This window comes from Doryrhamphus excisus, chromosome 12 (assembly GCF_030265055.1).
Source record: "Doryrhamphus excisus isolate RoL2022-K1 chromosome 12, RoL_Dexc_1.0, whole genome shotgun sequence".
NCBI lineage: Eukaryota > Metazoa > Chordata > Actinopteri > Syngnathiformes > Syngnathidae > Doryrhamphus > Doryrhamphus excisus.
In genome coordinates, this window is record NC_080477.1 from 17653064 (window position 1) to 17669114 (window position 16051).

The 16051-nt window shown below is 40.1% G+C and overlaps 1 protein-coding gene across 2 annotated transcripts; it reads right to left on the minus strand.

Annotated features, from left to right (window-relative positions):
- Positions 1-6936: 6936 nt before the first annotated feature.
- onecut1 (one cut homeobox 1) lies at positions 6937-14800 on the minus strand. Of its 2 annotated transcripts, none has more exons than XM_058089114.1 (2): positions 13449-14800; positions 6937-9922 (listed from the first exon to the last, which is right to left on the minus strand). In XM_058089114.1, exons 1-2 carry the CDS (start codon positions 14518-14520, stop codon positions 9639-9641), a joined length of 1356 nt encoding a protein of 451 aa, XP_057945097.1. In that variant the 5' UTR covers positions 14521-14800; the 3' UTR covers positions 6937-9638. The 2 variants fall into 2 exon arrangements, with proteins under 2 accessions (XP_057945097.1, XP_057945096.1); XM_058089113.1 differs by having other exon boundaries at positions 13434-14800.
- Between the last annotated feature and the right edge of the window lie 1251 nt (positions 14801-16051).

A 16051-nucleotide genomic window follows, 5' to 3' on the forward strand; every position in this document is an offset into this window, starting at 1 on the left:
TTTAAATTTAAATTAAGTACTACTACTACTACTAATAGTAGTAGTCGTTAATATTGTCTTATCTATGCACATTTTTTTCCCAATAATGGGCCAGATGACCATTTAAAATATTAGCTAAAACAACATTACGACAAACAACACAACGTAAATAACTAAGTCGACAGGTTTAAAATGAGTAAAGCAGGAAGTCACGGTGGCAAATCGGTTTGAACTAGAAGCACAAGAGTGGGACCTCTTTCTTTTAATCTCTTCTTTGTTGGCGTAAATCCTTTGGAAAAGTGCACAGGGAAAAGACCAAAGTGAGAACAATGCAGCTGCCACATTGTGTTATTGTTGTTTGCTACATTGACTATCATTACAAGTCACTAAAAGTAGAATGTGGGATAAAATTAAAAAGTTATCATTTTTACTCACTGTCGTCTATCTGCTAAAACAACAGTTTTTCTTCTTTAGAGTTCTGAACTGATTGCATTACTTGATACCAGAGAGTCAGGAGACAGAAAACATAGGCTCAAAGGGTCAAAGTTCAACACAGCAGTTGATAAGAATGGGTATTTACCCTTCACAGTGGAACAATGTGTTACAAAACAGCCTCCAATGATCGATTTATACTAAAAATGTTTCCCCAAGTGAATTACTTTTCATATTACTCATTCATAACAACGTGTTTTTTTTAACCTGAATGCATGCAAGCATAAGAAACTGGTTGAAATCAGCTGTCTGTAAAAACAAGCACTCTTTTTTACAATGTTGTTGTTGTGTGAACATTCCATCTCTTGACAGACAAGTGCTATATTATGGCTGTTGCTGAGAATTCACATTTCAACAATAGGAAGTGTGTGTTTGTGTTTATATGTGTGAACAGAATTACATTCAAACTAATAATAGTGGCCATAATAAGCAATTTATGGGGTGGATGACCTGAAATGGTTTCATTTTTGTATCAAAATAACATAACACACTGAATTTTGATGCTTGGATTTTTAAATATAATTTCTTGTTGAGATATACAAGTGATTATTTTCTTAATAGAACTTTTTATGTATGTCCAAAATAATAACTTAACACCATGACCGTGATTGATTAGAATTTAGCTTGTTAGACATTGGTGGAGGTCTAGCCTCTGTGTAGGGGCTTTGTGTGGAGATGTCATGTTGTCTTGGTGACAAAGTACAACAGAGGTGATGTGATCATTTTTAAAACATACATCATAGCTCCATCTAGTGGAAAAAATAAATAATGCTGTGCGTTTTTCCATTGACAGAAAGCTTCTAAACAATTATTGTTATATGATGGGGTTTTCCTAAGAAGAGGGCCTGATTGTGGGTCCAAACATGAAGTGATGAATACCAGACTACACACACACATAATTGTTTATTCTCATTAAAAAACGACTCTGATGTTCTGGAGTACCACTAGATGGTGCCCACGTACCACCAGTGGTACTCATTCCACCGTTTGAAAATGAATTACAAGGTTTCCCAATCATGTGAAAAGGTGTTTCACATACCATTTGTGGCTGTTTGTGGTCAAAATGCTTTAGAAGACACCTAAGCTTACATTCGGGCGAGAGGTACCCCTTGGACTGGTCGCCAGCCAATCACAGGGCACATATAGACAAACAACCATTCACACTCACATTCATACCTATGGACAATTTGGAGTCGCCAATTAACCTAGCATGTTTTTGGAATGTGGGAGGAAACCGGAGTACCCGGAGAAAACCCACGCATGCACGGGGAGAACATGCAAACTCCACACAGAGATGGCCGAGGGTGGAATTGAACTCGGGCACTAACCACTCGTCCACCGTGCAGCCAAGCTTACATATATATAAATGGTCAATGACTTACTGTATCACCTATTACCTGCTAAATCCACCCCCTAAAAAGGCGTTTTACTTGATGGCAGCCATATTTTTCCTCAACATGTGCTGGTCAGTCGCCTAAAGGTGTGTAAGCGAAGCCCTAAAAAGTTACAGTAGGTGTTTTGTTTTCAGGTCAACACAGTTGGCAGCATGCTCACCCTTTAGTGTGCAGAGTTTCATGATCCGGAGTACCCGGAGAAATTCCCTCACTAAAAGTTGCAAGTTTTTTTTGTTTTGTTCTTCTCTACTTTTGTCATGTTCTTTTTTGTAATTTATATATATTTTTTTATCCATACATCTTCTGCCGCTCATCTGGCTCTTTTAATGCAGAAGAGCACCAATTGTCCTATAAATACTACATATATATACTTATTTTTAATTTGTTTTTATTTAGAGTGTTTAGCATGTTGGCCACACAGTCAGGAGATCTGGAAGACCTGCTTTAGAATCCCCGCATGTTCTCCCCGTGCATGTGTGGGTTTTCTCCCACATTCCAAAAACATGCATGTTAGATTATATGTGCCCTGCCATTGGCTGGCAACCAGGCCATGGTGGACTCCGCTTGTTCTATCCCAAAGTCAGTTGGGATAGGCTCCAGGGCACCTTAATGATGATAAGCGGTCTAGAAAACAGATGGATGGATAACAATATAATAATAATAATAACAAGAGACATGATTTAGAAGCTGGAAATAGCAACAGTTTATTCTCTACTTTTTGAGACTACAGAAAAAACATTTGAACACTGAAAAAAGCTGGATGACATCATCACTTGCCTCTCAAATGTCTTGTCTTTTTTTTTTTCTTGCTTAGCAATCACAACAGATGATATTGCACGGCACTGAGAAAGCAGTATAGCAAAACCTCGGGAAAGGAAAACAAAACGAAAAAAAAATAAAAATCAGGGCATGAAACATGGAGTTATATATGGGAGGGTAACACAATAGCATGACTTCTGACACTCACACACACGCATACACACACATACACACACTCACACACTGTAAACAGAAGAAGCATTGTGAGTCAAAACAAATAAAAGCATACAAAACAATGCCATTTCATTCAGCAAGTGCAATCCTAAATCCTCATTAAATATGGATGAAAACAATTATGCTTGTTTATTATAAAACCCTTCAAGCATCTTTGCATGTGAATTGCCGGAGGACACTCCTCTGTGAGTGAGAAACTACGTTCCCCAGCGTTTAGAGAGCCGGATGATTGTCTTAGGCACCGTAGTATTTGTTGTTGTGACACTTGGAACCCAGCATGGGAACTCCTTATACGGGCAATATGAGATTATGGCAGGGGGGGGCGGATAAAGAGGTGCACTTGCATCAGTCATTCCATCACAAATACTTTTACATCATAAAAATGCAACCTGCACTTAAAAAAAAAAACCCCAAAAAAACATGACTTTTTTTTACTGCATAACCAAAACAATGAGAAATTCAGGTCAGCCTGCTCCATGCAATTAATAAATAACAATAATATGAAATTGATCCAAATGACTTATTATTAACTGGTAGAGAATTGTATTATTTTAGTTCAACACACAACACAATATTGTTTAACTACTACGATACAGTTGTGTGACAAGAAATTAATAATTTAAGTAGTTTTGGAGCGTACAAAAATATAATTGCATGAAACTGGTTGACATACAAATCTTTTTTTTTTTTTTTAATGTGTTGGACATTTTGGTGATGACTAAAGTTGTCAATGCAGGAAACTTTCCATGGGAAGTTCAATTGGGAATTTTTTTTAATTTAATTGTATCTACTATTTTTATTTTTAAATATATTATTTACAAATTAATTGAATATTTTGCATTAACTATCAATTATCATTTTTACTGGTTTATGTTGGCCAGGAGCAGTTTTTGGTCACTTATATTCCAACTGAAATAGATGCTTGACATTTAGGCAGGAGAACCATGTGACGTCTCCCAGCCAATCAGCTATGATAAGTGACGATCATAATGAAAATGTTACAATTTCACAAACATAAAGTGCAGTAAATTACACTTACAGCAAATAATTATCATAAATATAATGAAAGTCCCCCCGAAAAAAATCCTAAAAAAATAAAAACACTCAATTGTTGCAATGATCACAGTTTTTACTACTTTTGTTAAGGGGGGTGGGGGGGTTTGGGGGGCAAGGGTTAAAAAAAATCACTAAAAGTACTAGTTTTCAAAATAATCTGGTGTCCCTGCGTACCGTGAGATGGAGCCTGTGTACCATCAGCGGTGCTGGTACCACAATTTGAGTATCCCTGTCCTTAGAATAGAAAAAAAAAATTTTTTTTTTTTGCACTTGGGTTACATCCCATGGAAGGTTTCCAGCTTTGAAGTCACCACATTTTGCGACCTCTGCCGTGACCTTCAAGCCAAACGTTAGCGTAAAAATTACACGCTAATTTTTTGGATAAACTTCTTTTCGCGGTTTTTATTAGACTTTGCTGGTAGTCATGACACAAGTACGTACCTAAAGAACAGATACTACACGGAGTGAGGCGGCAATCCCACGGCTTTTTAAAACGGTAAAGTAAAGCTAGCTCCGTGGCACAGCGCCCCCCCCTGGCAGACCGGCTGCCCCGGCCTCCATGTCGCTCGCTCCCACTGTGTGTACATGAAGGCAGCAAAGTGAGCGGGGGGCTTGTAGCCCTCGTTTCAGCAGATTGTACAGTGGACAGGAAATTTCCCCACAAGCTTGAAAGTCCTACTACGCCTTCTACATTCTATACCTGTGCCAATGGCGAATAGAAAAAAAAAAAAAAAAAAAAGGTTCTACTTCACAAATGCCAGTGCTTTTTCAACATGATACATACAGTATTAGCCCCCCATTTTTTTTTTGGTTTGTTTTAAAAATCTTTGGATGTGCATTAATATTACCCTTTTTTTTTTTTTTTTAGAAAATCAAAAACAATAGAAAAACACATACACACATACAAACATTTCAACAAAGTAGCGCCTGTTTTTTGGGAGGGGGGAGAGGTTTCTGGCAGTGTTTAAAACACACAGCTGAAGAATAACAAACTACACGGCTGTAACGGAAAACTGTCTTTTTTTTTTCTTTACTTTTTTTTCCCTCCAAAAAATTCTACTATGTACAAATCTAGAGTTTCTACAAATGCATAAATTAAATAAAAATAGTGGTTAAACTATATAACAAATAAAAAAAAAAGAATTTAAATTAAAACACAACACGGGGTGGGGGTGTGTGAACACAATATCACAGCAGTTGGCTTTACCCTGTAAAAAGCAATCGAGCATCATTATAAAATATGCTTCTCCCTCCTTTTGATATACATCAACCCTGAAACAGAACACGTCTTTGCCCCCCCTACCAAAAAAAAAAAAAAAAAGATCATATATTCAATAATTAGCACACACGAGTGGAGTTCTGCTTAAGTCGCACAAAGATGCAGAACTCAAAGTTACTATGAGGTATTCAGAGACAACTGGAAAAGTCACGCACGGCCACGGTGAGAGAAGAGATGAAGGGAGGGAGGGGGCTCAGAAGGATCTTGTGGAGCGTGGGGTAAGGGGTCAAAAAAAAAAAAAAAAAAAAAAAAAGGACCTTTGGTTTCATCAACACAAGTCGCTTTGGTATGTTTGTCATTGCATGGTTTGAGCTGGCGAAAAGCACCACAGTGTGATTTCAACGGAAAAAACCCCCAAAACATTTTCTTCAGTCGCGGCCTTTTCTACAGCCTTGAGGTATTCACAAGAGTCAAGAAGGTCAGAGGTCAAGAGCGGTTCAACACTTTGGTTCAAGCAAGGCACTCGTCCTGGGGAGTTTACTGGCTAGGAGGAGGAGATTGCAACCACGGTCAACTGTGAGGCGCATGGCTGCCTGGGAAGTGAAAGTGATGATGGAGCAAACCATTATGGCACACACAAAGGGGGGGATTTGGGGGTCAGCCGGGATTGACAGTTAAGTCATAATTTCTGGAAAATTCTGGACAAAATCTCACCTCAAAAAGTATCAACTTCAGATTTGTTGCAGACAACGAGGAAGAACATACAAGGGAAGTTAGCTTATTAAGCTAGTTTTTAGTAATTGTTTTCTACAAGTTTTGTAGCGCTGAACTCAATTTCCCGCTGCAAATTTTCATTTTTACATCTCAATACTAACACTTGTGCGACAAAAATGTCACAGTTGTTGTAGAAATAAAATATTTTTCATTTTTTTAAACTTCTTAATATGAACAGGGCTGGGCTTATTTTTACACTTGCATGACAAGAACGTGAAAAAAACACCAATAAGCACAAATTTTTTGCTAGAATGTTAAACAATTTTTTACATCTTCACATTAGCAGGGCTTCTTTTTACGCTTTGTATGGAGCCTTTGTCATTAAAATATACACAATTTAATTTAATTTAATTTAATTTAATTTAATTTAATTTAATTTAATTTAATTTAATTTAATTTAATTTAATTTAATTTAATTTAATTTAATTTAATTTAATTTAATTTAATTTAATTTAATTTAATTTAATTTAATGTGTAAGGGCACCTCAACTTTGCAGGATACTTTTTATTATTTTAAATTGCATATTTTATGCAGTTGGGCTGCACATCGTTGAGTGGTTAGCACACAGGCCTCGCAGCTAGGAGACCCGAGTTCAATTCCACCCTCTGCCATTTCTGTGTGGCGTTTGCATGTTCTTCCCGGGTTTTCTCCGGGTACTCCGGTTTCCGCCCACATTCCAAAACCATGCTAGGTTAATTAGCGACTGCAAATTGTCCATAGGTATGAATGTGAGTGTGAATGGTTGTTTGTCTATATGTGCCCTGTGATTGGCTGGCGACTAGTCTAGTGTGTAGACAGCTGGGATAGGCTCCAGCACCCCCTGCGACCCTCGTGAGGATAAGCACTAGAAAATGAATGAATGATTATTATGCATTTAACAGTGGTTAACTTCTTTTTACACTTGTATGCCTTATTAACAATGTTACTTTTGAAGCCATCACTATTGTGTGGAGTTTTACAATGTTTTGTGCCAATAAAGTGGTCAAAATTTGGAGACAACACACCCCGCCCGACCCCATCAGCCCCTGCATGTGTGTATCCATGGCTGCATCATCATCATCACCATCATCATCTGCATCATAATGAAAGCTACAGCGGCGTGACTATCCATTAAGCTGAAGCGAGAGCAGGAGTGCATTGGGGGGTGAAGACGGGGACACACACACACCGTTGTTTCTAAACTCCACTCACAGAGGCCGTGCAGTGACATAAACAAACAAGAAGAAGAAAAACATCTTTGGTTATCTTTGGTATCGTCAAAGTGATAGAAATCACGTATGGAACTTGAGTGAGGTAGCATCTTTGGTTTCACACTAGAAAACATCAGCAAGTGACACGTTTTGTTGTGGTTGGTTTGGTTTTGGTGACTGAAGAAGCGTCTTTTTTTTTTTCTTTAGTGCTTCTTCTGATGAATGTAGAGCTGCTAACCGTGGCCTTGAGGAAGAGGAGGGCAAGGAGGAGGAGGAGGATGAGGATGACAAGGGGGCCCGGCTAATTTATCAAACCTGCTACGCTTCCCCCTGTGTAGTGCTTTCCTCCTTGTGCTGAAATGCATAGCTTTGCAGGCTTTGGATTAGTGGGTAAGGGGTGGGGGTGGGGGTGGGGGGGTCACTGCTATGGATCTTCTCGACTCGGCATGTTTGATGAGACAAAATAAATAACAATATTTTGATTGGCCTTCACTGCGAGCACCAACAATAACATTCACACCACTCACCGGGAACATACAAGCCATTCAAGAAAGCATCCATAAGGCAGTAGTGTAGTGGTTCACATAGTAGCTAACTTTGTTGTGGTTATCCAAGATAGTCGTAGAGATAAGATAACTTGACACTAAACTCAATAGATGCTAAAAAAAACATATTATGATTGAGAATATGTGTAGTAGTTCACATAGCAGACTTCACCCTACAAGTCGACTCGGATAGGACCCTGAACATGATACATTCTAAATGATTCAGTAGGCTGAGCCAGTGTAGTGGTTAACACGGTTGAGTGTGGTGACACCCCAAAAGTCAGCTGTGATAAGACAGGATAACCACAACACAAAATGTATGCTCATAGAATAAAGATATACCGGTTCACGTAGCTGACTTTCATGCAATCACTCTATAATTCCACTAGAACGGGTTTTGATCCTGAAGATGTGGATGTGTGATTAAGTATATTTAGCCATTGTAAGTGTAGTGGTTTACATAGCTGACTTTTGTGCAAAAACTGTCATGTTGCTCAATGGATTTAATGGCTGATTGGATAAATGACAATCTTCATGATTGGTAGTGTAGCGGTTCACATAGTTGACATTTATCTAAGATAAATGTAAGAATGATTCTAGAATAAAATGACTATGGTAGTGTAGTGGTTCACATAAAAGTCAAATGGTATAGGCGACAGCCACTGTTGTGCCCCTGAACAAGATAAATGCTAAAAAAATGCGCATTGGAAGTGTAGTGGTTTACATAGCTGACTTTTGTGCAAAAACTATAGATAATGTTGCTCAATGGATTTCATGGCTGATTGGATAAATGACTTCATGATTGTGTAGCGGTGTAGCGGTTCACATAGTTGTAGGAATGCTAAAAATGCTAAAAAATGCGCATTGGAAGTGTAGTGGTTTACATAGCTGACTTTTGTGCAAAAACTATCTATATGGATAGATTATGTTGGCTGGTTGGATAAATGACAATCTTCATGATTTGTGGTGTAACGGTTCACATAGTTGACATTTATCTAAGATAAATGATTCTAGAATAAAATGACTTTGGTAGTGTAGTGGTTCACATAAAAGTCAAAGGATAGCCACTGTTGTGCCCCTGAACAAAATAAATGCTAAAAAAAATGCACAGAATGATTAAGTTTGTTGAAGAATTAGTAGCGTAGTGGTTCATATAGCTGACTCCAGGATGAATGGTGAAGAAATACATATGGATTTTAAATGGGGAGCCATTGGGAGTATAGCTGTTCACATAGTGAACTTTTATGCAAATGAGTTGGGCTAGGCTAGGCGCTGTGTGGATGATTGAGACTACAGCAGCGGCTTCTATGTTATCAACTAGAAAAAAATCATCTTTGGTCAAAGCGCCGCCGCTGTCTTATTTCTAGCTTTGGTTTGTCTGTTTTAAAACAACGTTTCAGCACGTCTGAAGGAAAGCACTACATCACAGTCTGGAGTGTGGAGTTTTGTTTGCTTTGAGGCTAGCAGGCGACGATTACGGGCTCCCGGAACAGTCCACGAATCCAAAAAAAACAAAAACAAAAAAAAACAACAACAATCCAGCAACAATCGCTCCTGTGGGATTGAATTTTCTTGAACATTGATTGGTCAAATCCCACTGGAGCTCCGCCTTCTTGGTTGTTTCTCAAGGTTGCAGACGATGAACTTGATTGAGAAGCTCCATTTTTGGGAGGGAGATTAAAGATAAGGGTGTGATAGATTGATGCTGTAAAGCTAGAGACCAGTGAAAGTGTTGAAAAAAGGGGAATTGGGGGTTCGGGGGGGGGGCAACTGTAGCCTTTTTGCAGTGTGTTACACAAACACGTCAAAGCAGGTCGAACAAGAAGTCTTTGGTTTGTTTTTTCTCATCTTTGGATACTATAAATATCAATATAGTACAGATTTAAGGGCAAAAAAAAAAAAAATTCAAGGTCTTTTGTAAGTTTCTCTAAAGTTTTAAAGCTTTTCCACCGAGTCAAGTCCATGAGTTATAAAGATCAAAGCGCTCCCGTTTTTTCAGGCTTTGTTGCAGACGTTGGGCCCGCCGGGGTGACCGGAGCCGTCGTCGACCCACTTGTCCAAGCTCCGGCGCCGCGCATTCATGAAAAAGTTGCTGACGGTGGCCAGCTCCAGGCCCAGCTGCTGTGCTATGGTCAGCTGCAGCTCTTTGGATGGACGCTTGTTCTCCTTGAAGATGGCGTGCAGAGTCCGTCGCTGCACATCCGTGAAGACCAGACGGGGCTTCTTGGTCACGTTGCCCCGCTCGCTGCGACCGTGGTCCTGTTCCTTGCGCTTGCATGCTGAGGAGACAAGAGGGAAGGTGTTTGTGAGTTGTTGGGAACATGTATGATTCGCTCAACTGCAGAGAGTAACAGGCATTGTAATTGACTGAGGCGCCTCTTTGAGTGGCGGTCAAATGAAGAAGGTTTAGTTTCAGGTAGCACTGCAAATGTTATGATGTGTATTTACTGTAATGACAACAAGAGATGCCCAAGGTAAAATAAATACTAGGGATGTCCGATCATTTTCAGTACCGATAATTAGTGACCTGATATCGGTTCATTTCAGTGTCTGATTTTTTTCCCGCTCATATAAAAAAAAATGCTGTATACATCACATACGTATTCATTCCAACACAGGAGATATGTCATGTTACAGGTGTCGGTATCGGCTGATATCGGTATCGACAATATCGGTTTTCTGCAAAAAAGCCAACATTGAACACCCTAATAAATACCATAAATATTGTGCATGTTAAATTATAAGCCTTAATCAAATGTACATTGTTAGCTAGCTCATATTAACTCATTAGAATGCACAAAAAATGTAGAGGAATATGCATACATGGTTCACATAAGGATTGTGCATTATAAGCAATATTCCGAACAAAGTGCAGTTTTCCTTTACAGTGGACATCAAATAGCAAAATTTAAATTGCTTATTAAAATGAACATATGAATTGATTGAAATGATTACCAATCGAATACCAAAATAGTTGCTGGTTAAATGTGTTTTGATCGGAAAATGTGTACAAATTTCACTTTATTTCAGGACATAAATGTATTAGAGTTCACTTTTATAATTTAGTCATTGATAATCCACATTAAAAATGAACAATTCCTACCACACAAATCAGAATATTGAATTGATTCCTGGCTAAATTTCAGAAAAAACAGATCAATAAGGAAAACATTCCATCTAAGAACAACAAACAACATAATAAGCAATCGTTTCTTGGTAGCAATAGAAAAAATGTGTGTATCAAAATATTATTTTTGCAAAAGCACATTTATCTACATTTATATTCTTCAGTTGCCATCTATAATATATGAATATTTTGTGTATTCCATCAATGCTTTTCATTGTATAGTGACTATATTAACACTGATCAGCAACTTTCAAAAACAGACAAAAAAATATTATAGATGATATAAGTTAAAAAGCATACTAATACATACTATTACAATACCAATATGATATATTTTTGGTGAGAACTGAAACTTATATCGATCCACAGGCCAAAGCATAAACACAACAAGGGTTTGCAGACCAGCAATTACAACACTGTCCATGGTGCTGAAAACAACCAACCGCACGTTTTAACACATTCTCATGCACACCACGGAGACTCTAAACAAACACACGTTTAAAAAAAATCTATCCAGCTGATCTAGCTGCTCTTTTATCGCATTCACCGTGAGACATTAAGCCCTATTGAAAGTGAGATTTATGGACCAGGAGGGGGCAGAGTTGGGCTGCTGCTGAGGACCTGATAAGAACTAAATACAACACAAACAGCTGTGCCTTCACACATGCAATGCATTACATTACAGAGGATAAAATATTACAAAAAAAACCAACTCATACCTAAGGTTCAGTGAATACCTCACAAGTGAGAATATTAACAATATCCAACCATGTTGCCATTTGAAACACTCCTAATATCAGTGTCGTTATTTTTTTGCAAGCTCCCACTGGCGCCCTCATATCCGAGCACGCCTAATTATCAAGACCAGCAGCTTGTCTCCGGTGCTGCTAAATATTAACCGCTGGTGTAGGAGCTGCTATAAATCAGCAGGAGTGAAGGCCATGCAGACAGCAAGGAGAACCTCAACACGGCCCGCATTGCTCGGCTTGGAACACACACACACATATATAAATACACACATGCATGCACAAACACTCTGCTGCTGCCCTCAGCTAATCATTACTAGCACAGAGATAACCTCACACACACACACACACACACACACTGGGTGAGGTGACGACAAAGAGAAAAACACAACTCCACATGACTATGTGCACATTCTGGCACAGCTGCAGCACCTACATTTATGAATTAACTAATTAATTAATCAATCCCTAAACCAGCCAAATACATTTAAATACACTGCATAAAATCTTATAGGATTATATTGTTTATCTGTTGTGAATTGAATGCATGGGGATGGAACTGAATACATCAGGGCAGAAAAGGAGAGAAGGCCTGAGATTAATTCCAGAAGCTTAAAATCAATAATCATATCAAATTCAAACACACACACACACACACACACACACACACACAAACAATAGTTCACACAGGAAAGAGAGGATCAATAACTGCAGGCCCCACTGATTCAATATCCCTTATCATTTCATGTTTTGAAATGAATGTTCTAATATTTGGCATATTTGTGCAAATGTATTTATTTGTATATTCAATTAAATATATTAATCTTATATATTAAACAAATGGCTGTGCATTTTTTAAAAACAAAAGTAGAGCAAATAGCATACAATTTATGAATAAAATTGATAAATTAAATTCCCACTATTCGGCCAATATGGGAGTATAGTAATATTCAATTAGTATATTATTGATATTGATAATTCAATAATAATAATAATAATAAGGATACGTTTAATTCTGTTTTTTTTTACACTTATTGTATTATTTAAGAAAAGAAAAAAAAACTATAGCCAACCCAACCACACACACACACACACACACATATGGCTCACTTTCAAAATAAAATACCCCAAAACGCACTTTATTTATACTTCATCAACTGGACTCACAATGACCGTTATATAAGAAAAAAAGAACGTACAAAAAATGTGTGTGTGTGTGTGTGTGTGTGTCACTTGGCGCCCTAATTGACTTCCGACTACTACAGGGACAAATTAATCCAGAGGTCTATCAGTTAATTACCGACAGAAAAAAACACACTCCAGAGTGGAATAAATAATGTAATCACACTACAATGCATTGTACGACAATATGGGGTCACTTATAGTCACTTCATGCCACCACATGAAGGCCTCTTTAATGTCCCATTTAAATCACTCACACACACATACACAAATTGGGTGTTTACAAAAAAAACGCAAAAACGGCTGATCAGTTGGATCTACACCAAAATAAACACATCCCTAACGATCCCTGGCTCTTGGATCGACTTACTTACAAGAGCATGGGTCGATATTTGGAATGTAAAATGAAACCAAAAATGTTGCACACAACACCCCCCCCCCCTCCAAAAAAAAAAAAAAAAATCAGGGCCAGGGTGCAATATATCAGGCTATCCTATATGTGTTGTTTATCATTTCGGCTCCATTTGAATCGCACACATCATAAAATCCCTACAGAAAGACCCATCACAGAATAAATGACATTTAGCACAAATGAACATTTCCCCTAAAGGCTACTTGTTATTTTCATAACTGTTGGATGATATCATATTAGTTTATGAATATAATGTAGCCTTCAGGGTCAATGTTGATCAGTGCTTCGATCAAAAAAAGTGAAATAAAAAAATGTTTCTTTACCGAGGCTTCGCTCACCTGCGAGCCTGAGTGCACTCATGCGCTGGAACTCAGGCTCCTGCAGCCACTTCCACATCCGCCGAAAGGTCTCCCTGCCGGACTTGAGCTTGGACCAGGGCTTGGGGTTCCTCAGCAGGTCGGAGAGGGTCCCTTGGGACCTGCACAGGACCCTCTGGGCAAAGATGGCTTGGGGGATGCTGTAGCGCTTGAGCTCCGTGGTGATCCTCTGCGCCACCTCTTTGGTATTCACCTCCTCCATCTGGCCTCCACCGGCACCACCTCCTCCTCCTCCCCCGCCGTTGATGGCTCCTTGCTGCCCGAGTCCGGAAGCCTGGTCCCGGCCGCTTCCCAGCCCCTGGCCGTGGCCCTGCGCTCCCAGATGCGCGTGGGGGTGATGATGCAGGCCGTTGAGCTGCACCATCCCAGCCGAGGAGCTCATGTGCTGCTCTGCGTGTCGACTTAGCATGGCGGGGTGGTGCGCCTCGAAGCCACTGGGGGTGAGCATCTTCTCACCGGGCATAGCGGCACCGGGGTGGGTGTAAGGAGGGAGGCCGGCTTGGGTGGTGTGGATGCCGGCGAGACCGGAGCCGGACAGCGGGGAGAGACTCTGACCCATGCAGGGGTCCTTGTGGTGGTAGGCGGGGTAGAGGCTGTTCATGGGGGCCAGGCTGCGGTCCTCCCGCATTAACGTGAAGCTGCCGCTGACATTCCCGGCGATCCTCTGGTGGGGATGCGGATGAGGATGGTGGGGATGATGGTGGTGGTGGTGGTGATGATGGTGGGGAGGAAACTTGTCGGACACCGTAGAGATGGGGGGCAAAGGCTGCAGGGGGGTTAGCGTGGTGTAAGTGCTGCTCGCACTCATCCCGGGGGCTTCGCACATGCTGATGGCGGGGTGGAGGTGTCCCGGGTGGTGATAGTCTCCGCTGTCCAAGAGGGTCGCCATGCCCATCGCGCGGTGGCTAAGACCCCGGGGGCTGGGACGGGAATGCGGACTGTGGCCGCTCAGCAGCTCCCCGTGGCCGGTCACAGACTCATGGCTCACTCCGTGCAGGTCGCCTATGTTTTCCATCGACAGCTGGGCATTCATGGTCCGGGCAGCTCTCTGGACCAACCATCTATGTGATCTTCTTAGCCCCCGAAGTCCTCACATGCAGGAAAGTTCTTTTGTTGCTCCTCTTGCTTCAGCCTCCTCTCCTAAAAAAAAAACACTTCTCGCGGATGTAAAAAATAATATACACCTTTTGATTCGTCTTCTGAATCCGAGTTTTCTCTTTAAAAAATGAGTTATTTTCCTAATAACAACAACAATAATAATAATAATAATAATTCAAGCCCCCCCACCGCCAGCCAGCTGTCCTTGCGCTCCGGTCGTGTGCCGCGCCATCTCTCTGTATGTTCAATGTCCAAAACCGCAGCGTTGAACACCGTCTGCACATGCGCACTGGAGCCCCCCTCTTTCTCTCTTCTCCTCCAACGCCCACATGGATACGCCCATTTACGTGACGTCACTTGATCATTAAGGAAGCCAGGTAGCGAGGAAAAAAGTAAAACACCTGCTTGGAGGTTATATTCACTCTGAAAGGAAGAAAACGTAAGTGGGGGATTTTTTTTAATAAACATTTGACAGAAACAACTTTTTAAAATATTTGATATACATCAGGGCTATTCAACTGGTGGCCCCGGGGCCAAGTCTTGCCTGGAAATGACATCAAAACAGGTCATGAGTTCATCCTCTATATGACATTAGTGCTAGGCTGTTTAAGGCCAGACCACAAAATCGCCAGTCAAAGATCCACTAAAAAACAGGAGCGCTCTGCTGTTCTTGATGGGCAGACTTGAAAAAAGTTACTGGTCAAAGATTCTCTATATGGCAGAAGTGCTCTGCTCTTCTTAAGGACGAACTACAAAACGACGTGTCATATATTATGTATCGCTAATCGCTATAATCCAAGATTCTGATATAGTTCAAGATATGAAAAGAGTGTTCTTCTCTTCTTGAAGATGGAGTTGAGAAAAAAAAACATAGTCAAAGATCCTTTATATGACAGGCTTGCGCTGCAGTTCTTAAGGACCGACTGAAAATGTGAGACAGTCAAAGATCTTCTAAATGACAGGAGTGCTCTGCTGTTCTTGAGGGTGAACTTGAAAAAAAATCCTTGTCAAAGATCCACTAAATAACAGGCGCTCTGCTGTTCTTGAGGGCAGACTTGAAAAAAAAGTTACTCGTCAAAGATTCTCTACATCACAGAAGTGCTCTGCTCTTCTTAAGGACGGACTACAAAACTGCATGTCAAAAATTCTGTATTGCTAATCGCTATAGTCCAAGATTCTCAGTATAAAAGGGGTGTTCTTCTGTTCTTGAAGATGGAGTTGAAAAAAAAAACAGAGTCAAAGATCCTTTATATGACAGGCTTGCGCTGCGGTTCTTAAGGACCGACTGAAAATCTGCAATAGTCAAAGATCCTCTAAATGACAGGAGAGCTCTGCTGTTCTTGAGGGTGAACTTGAAAAAAAAATTCTTGTCCAAGATCCTCTAAATGACAGGAGTGCTCTGCTGTTCTTGAGGGTGAACTTGAATGTTTTTTTTTTTTCTGAATGAAAAAAAATGTGAGTCAAAA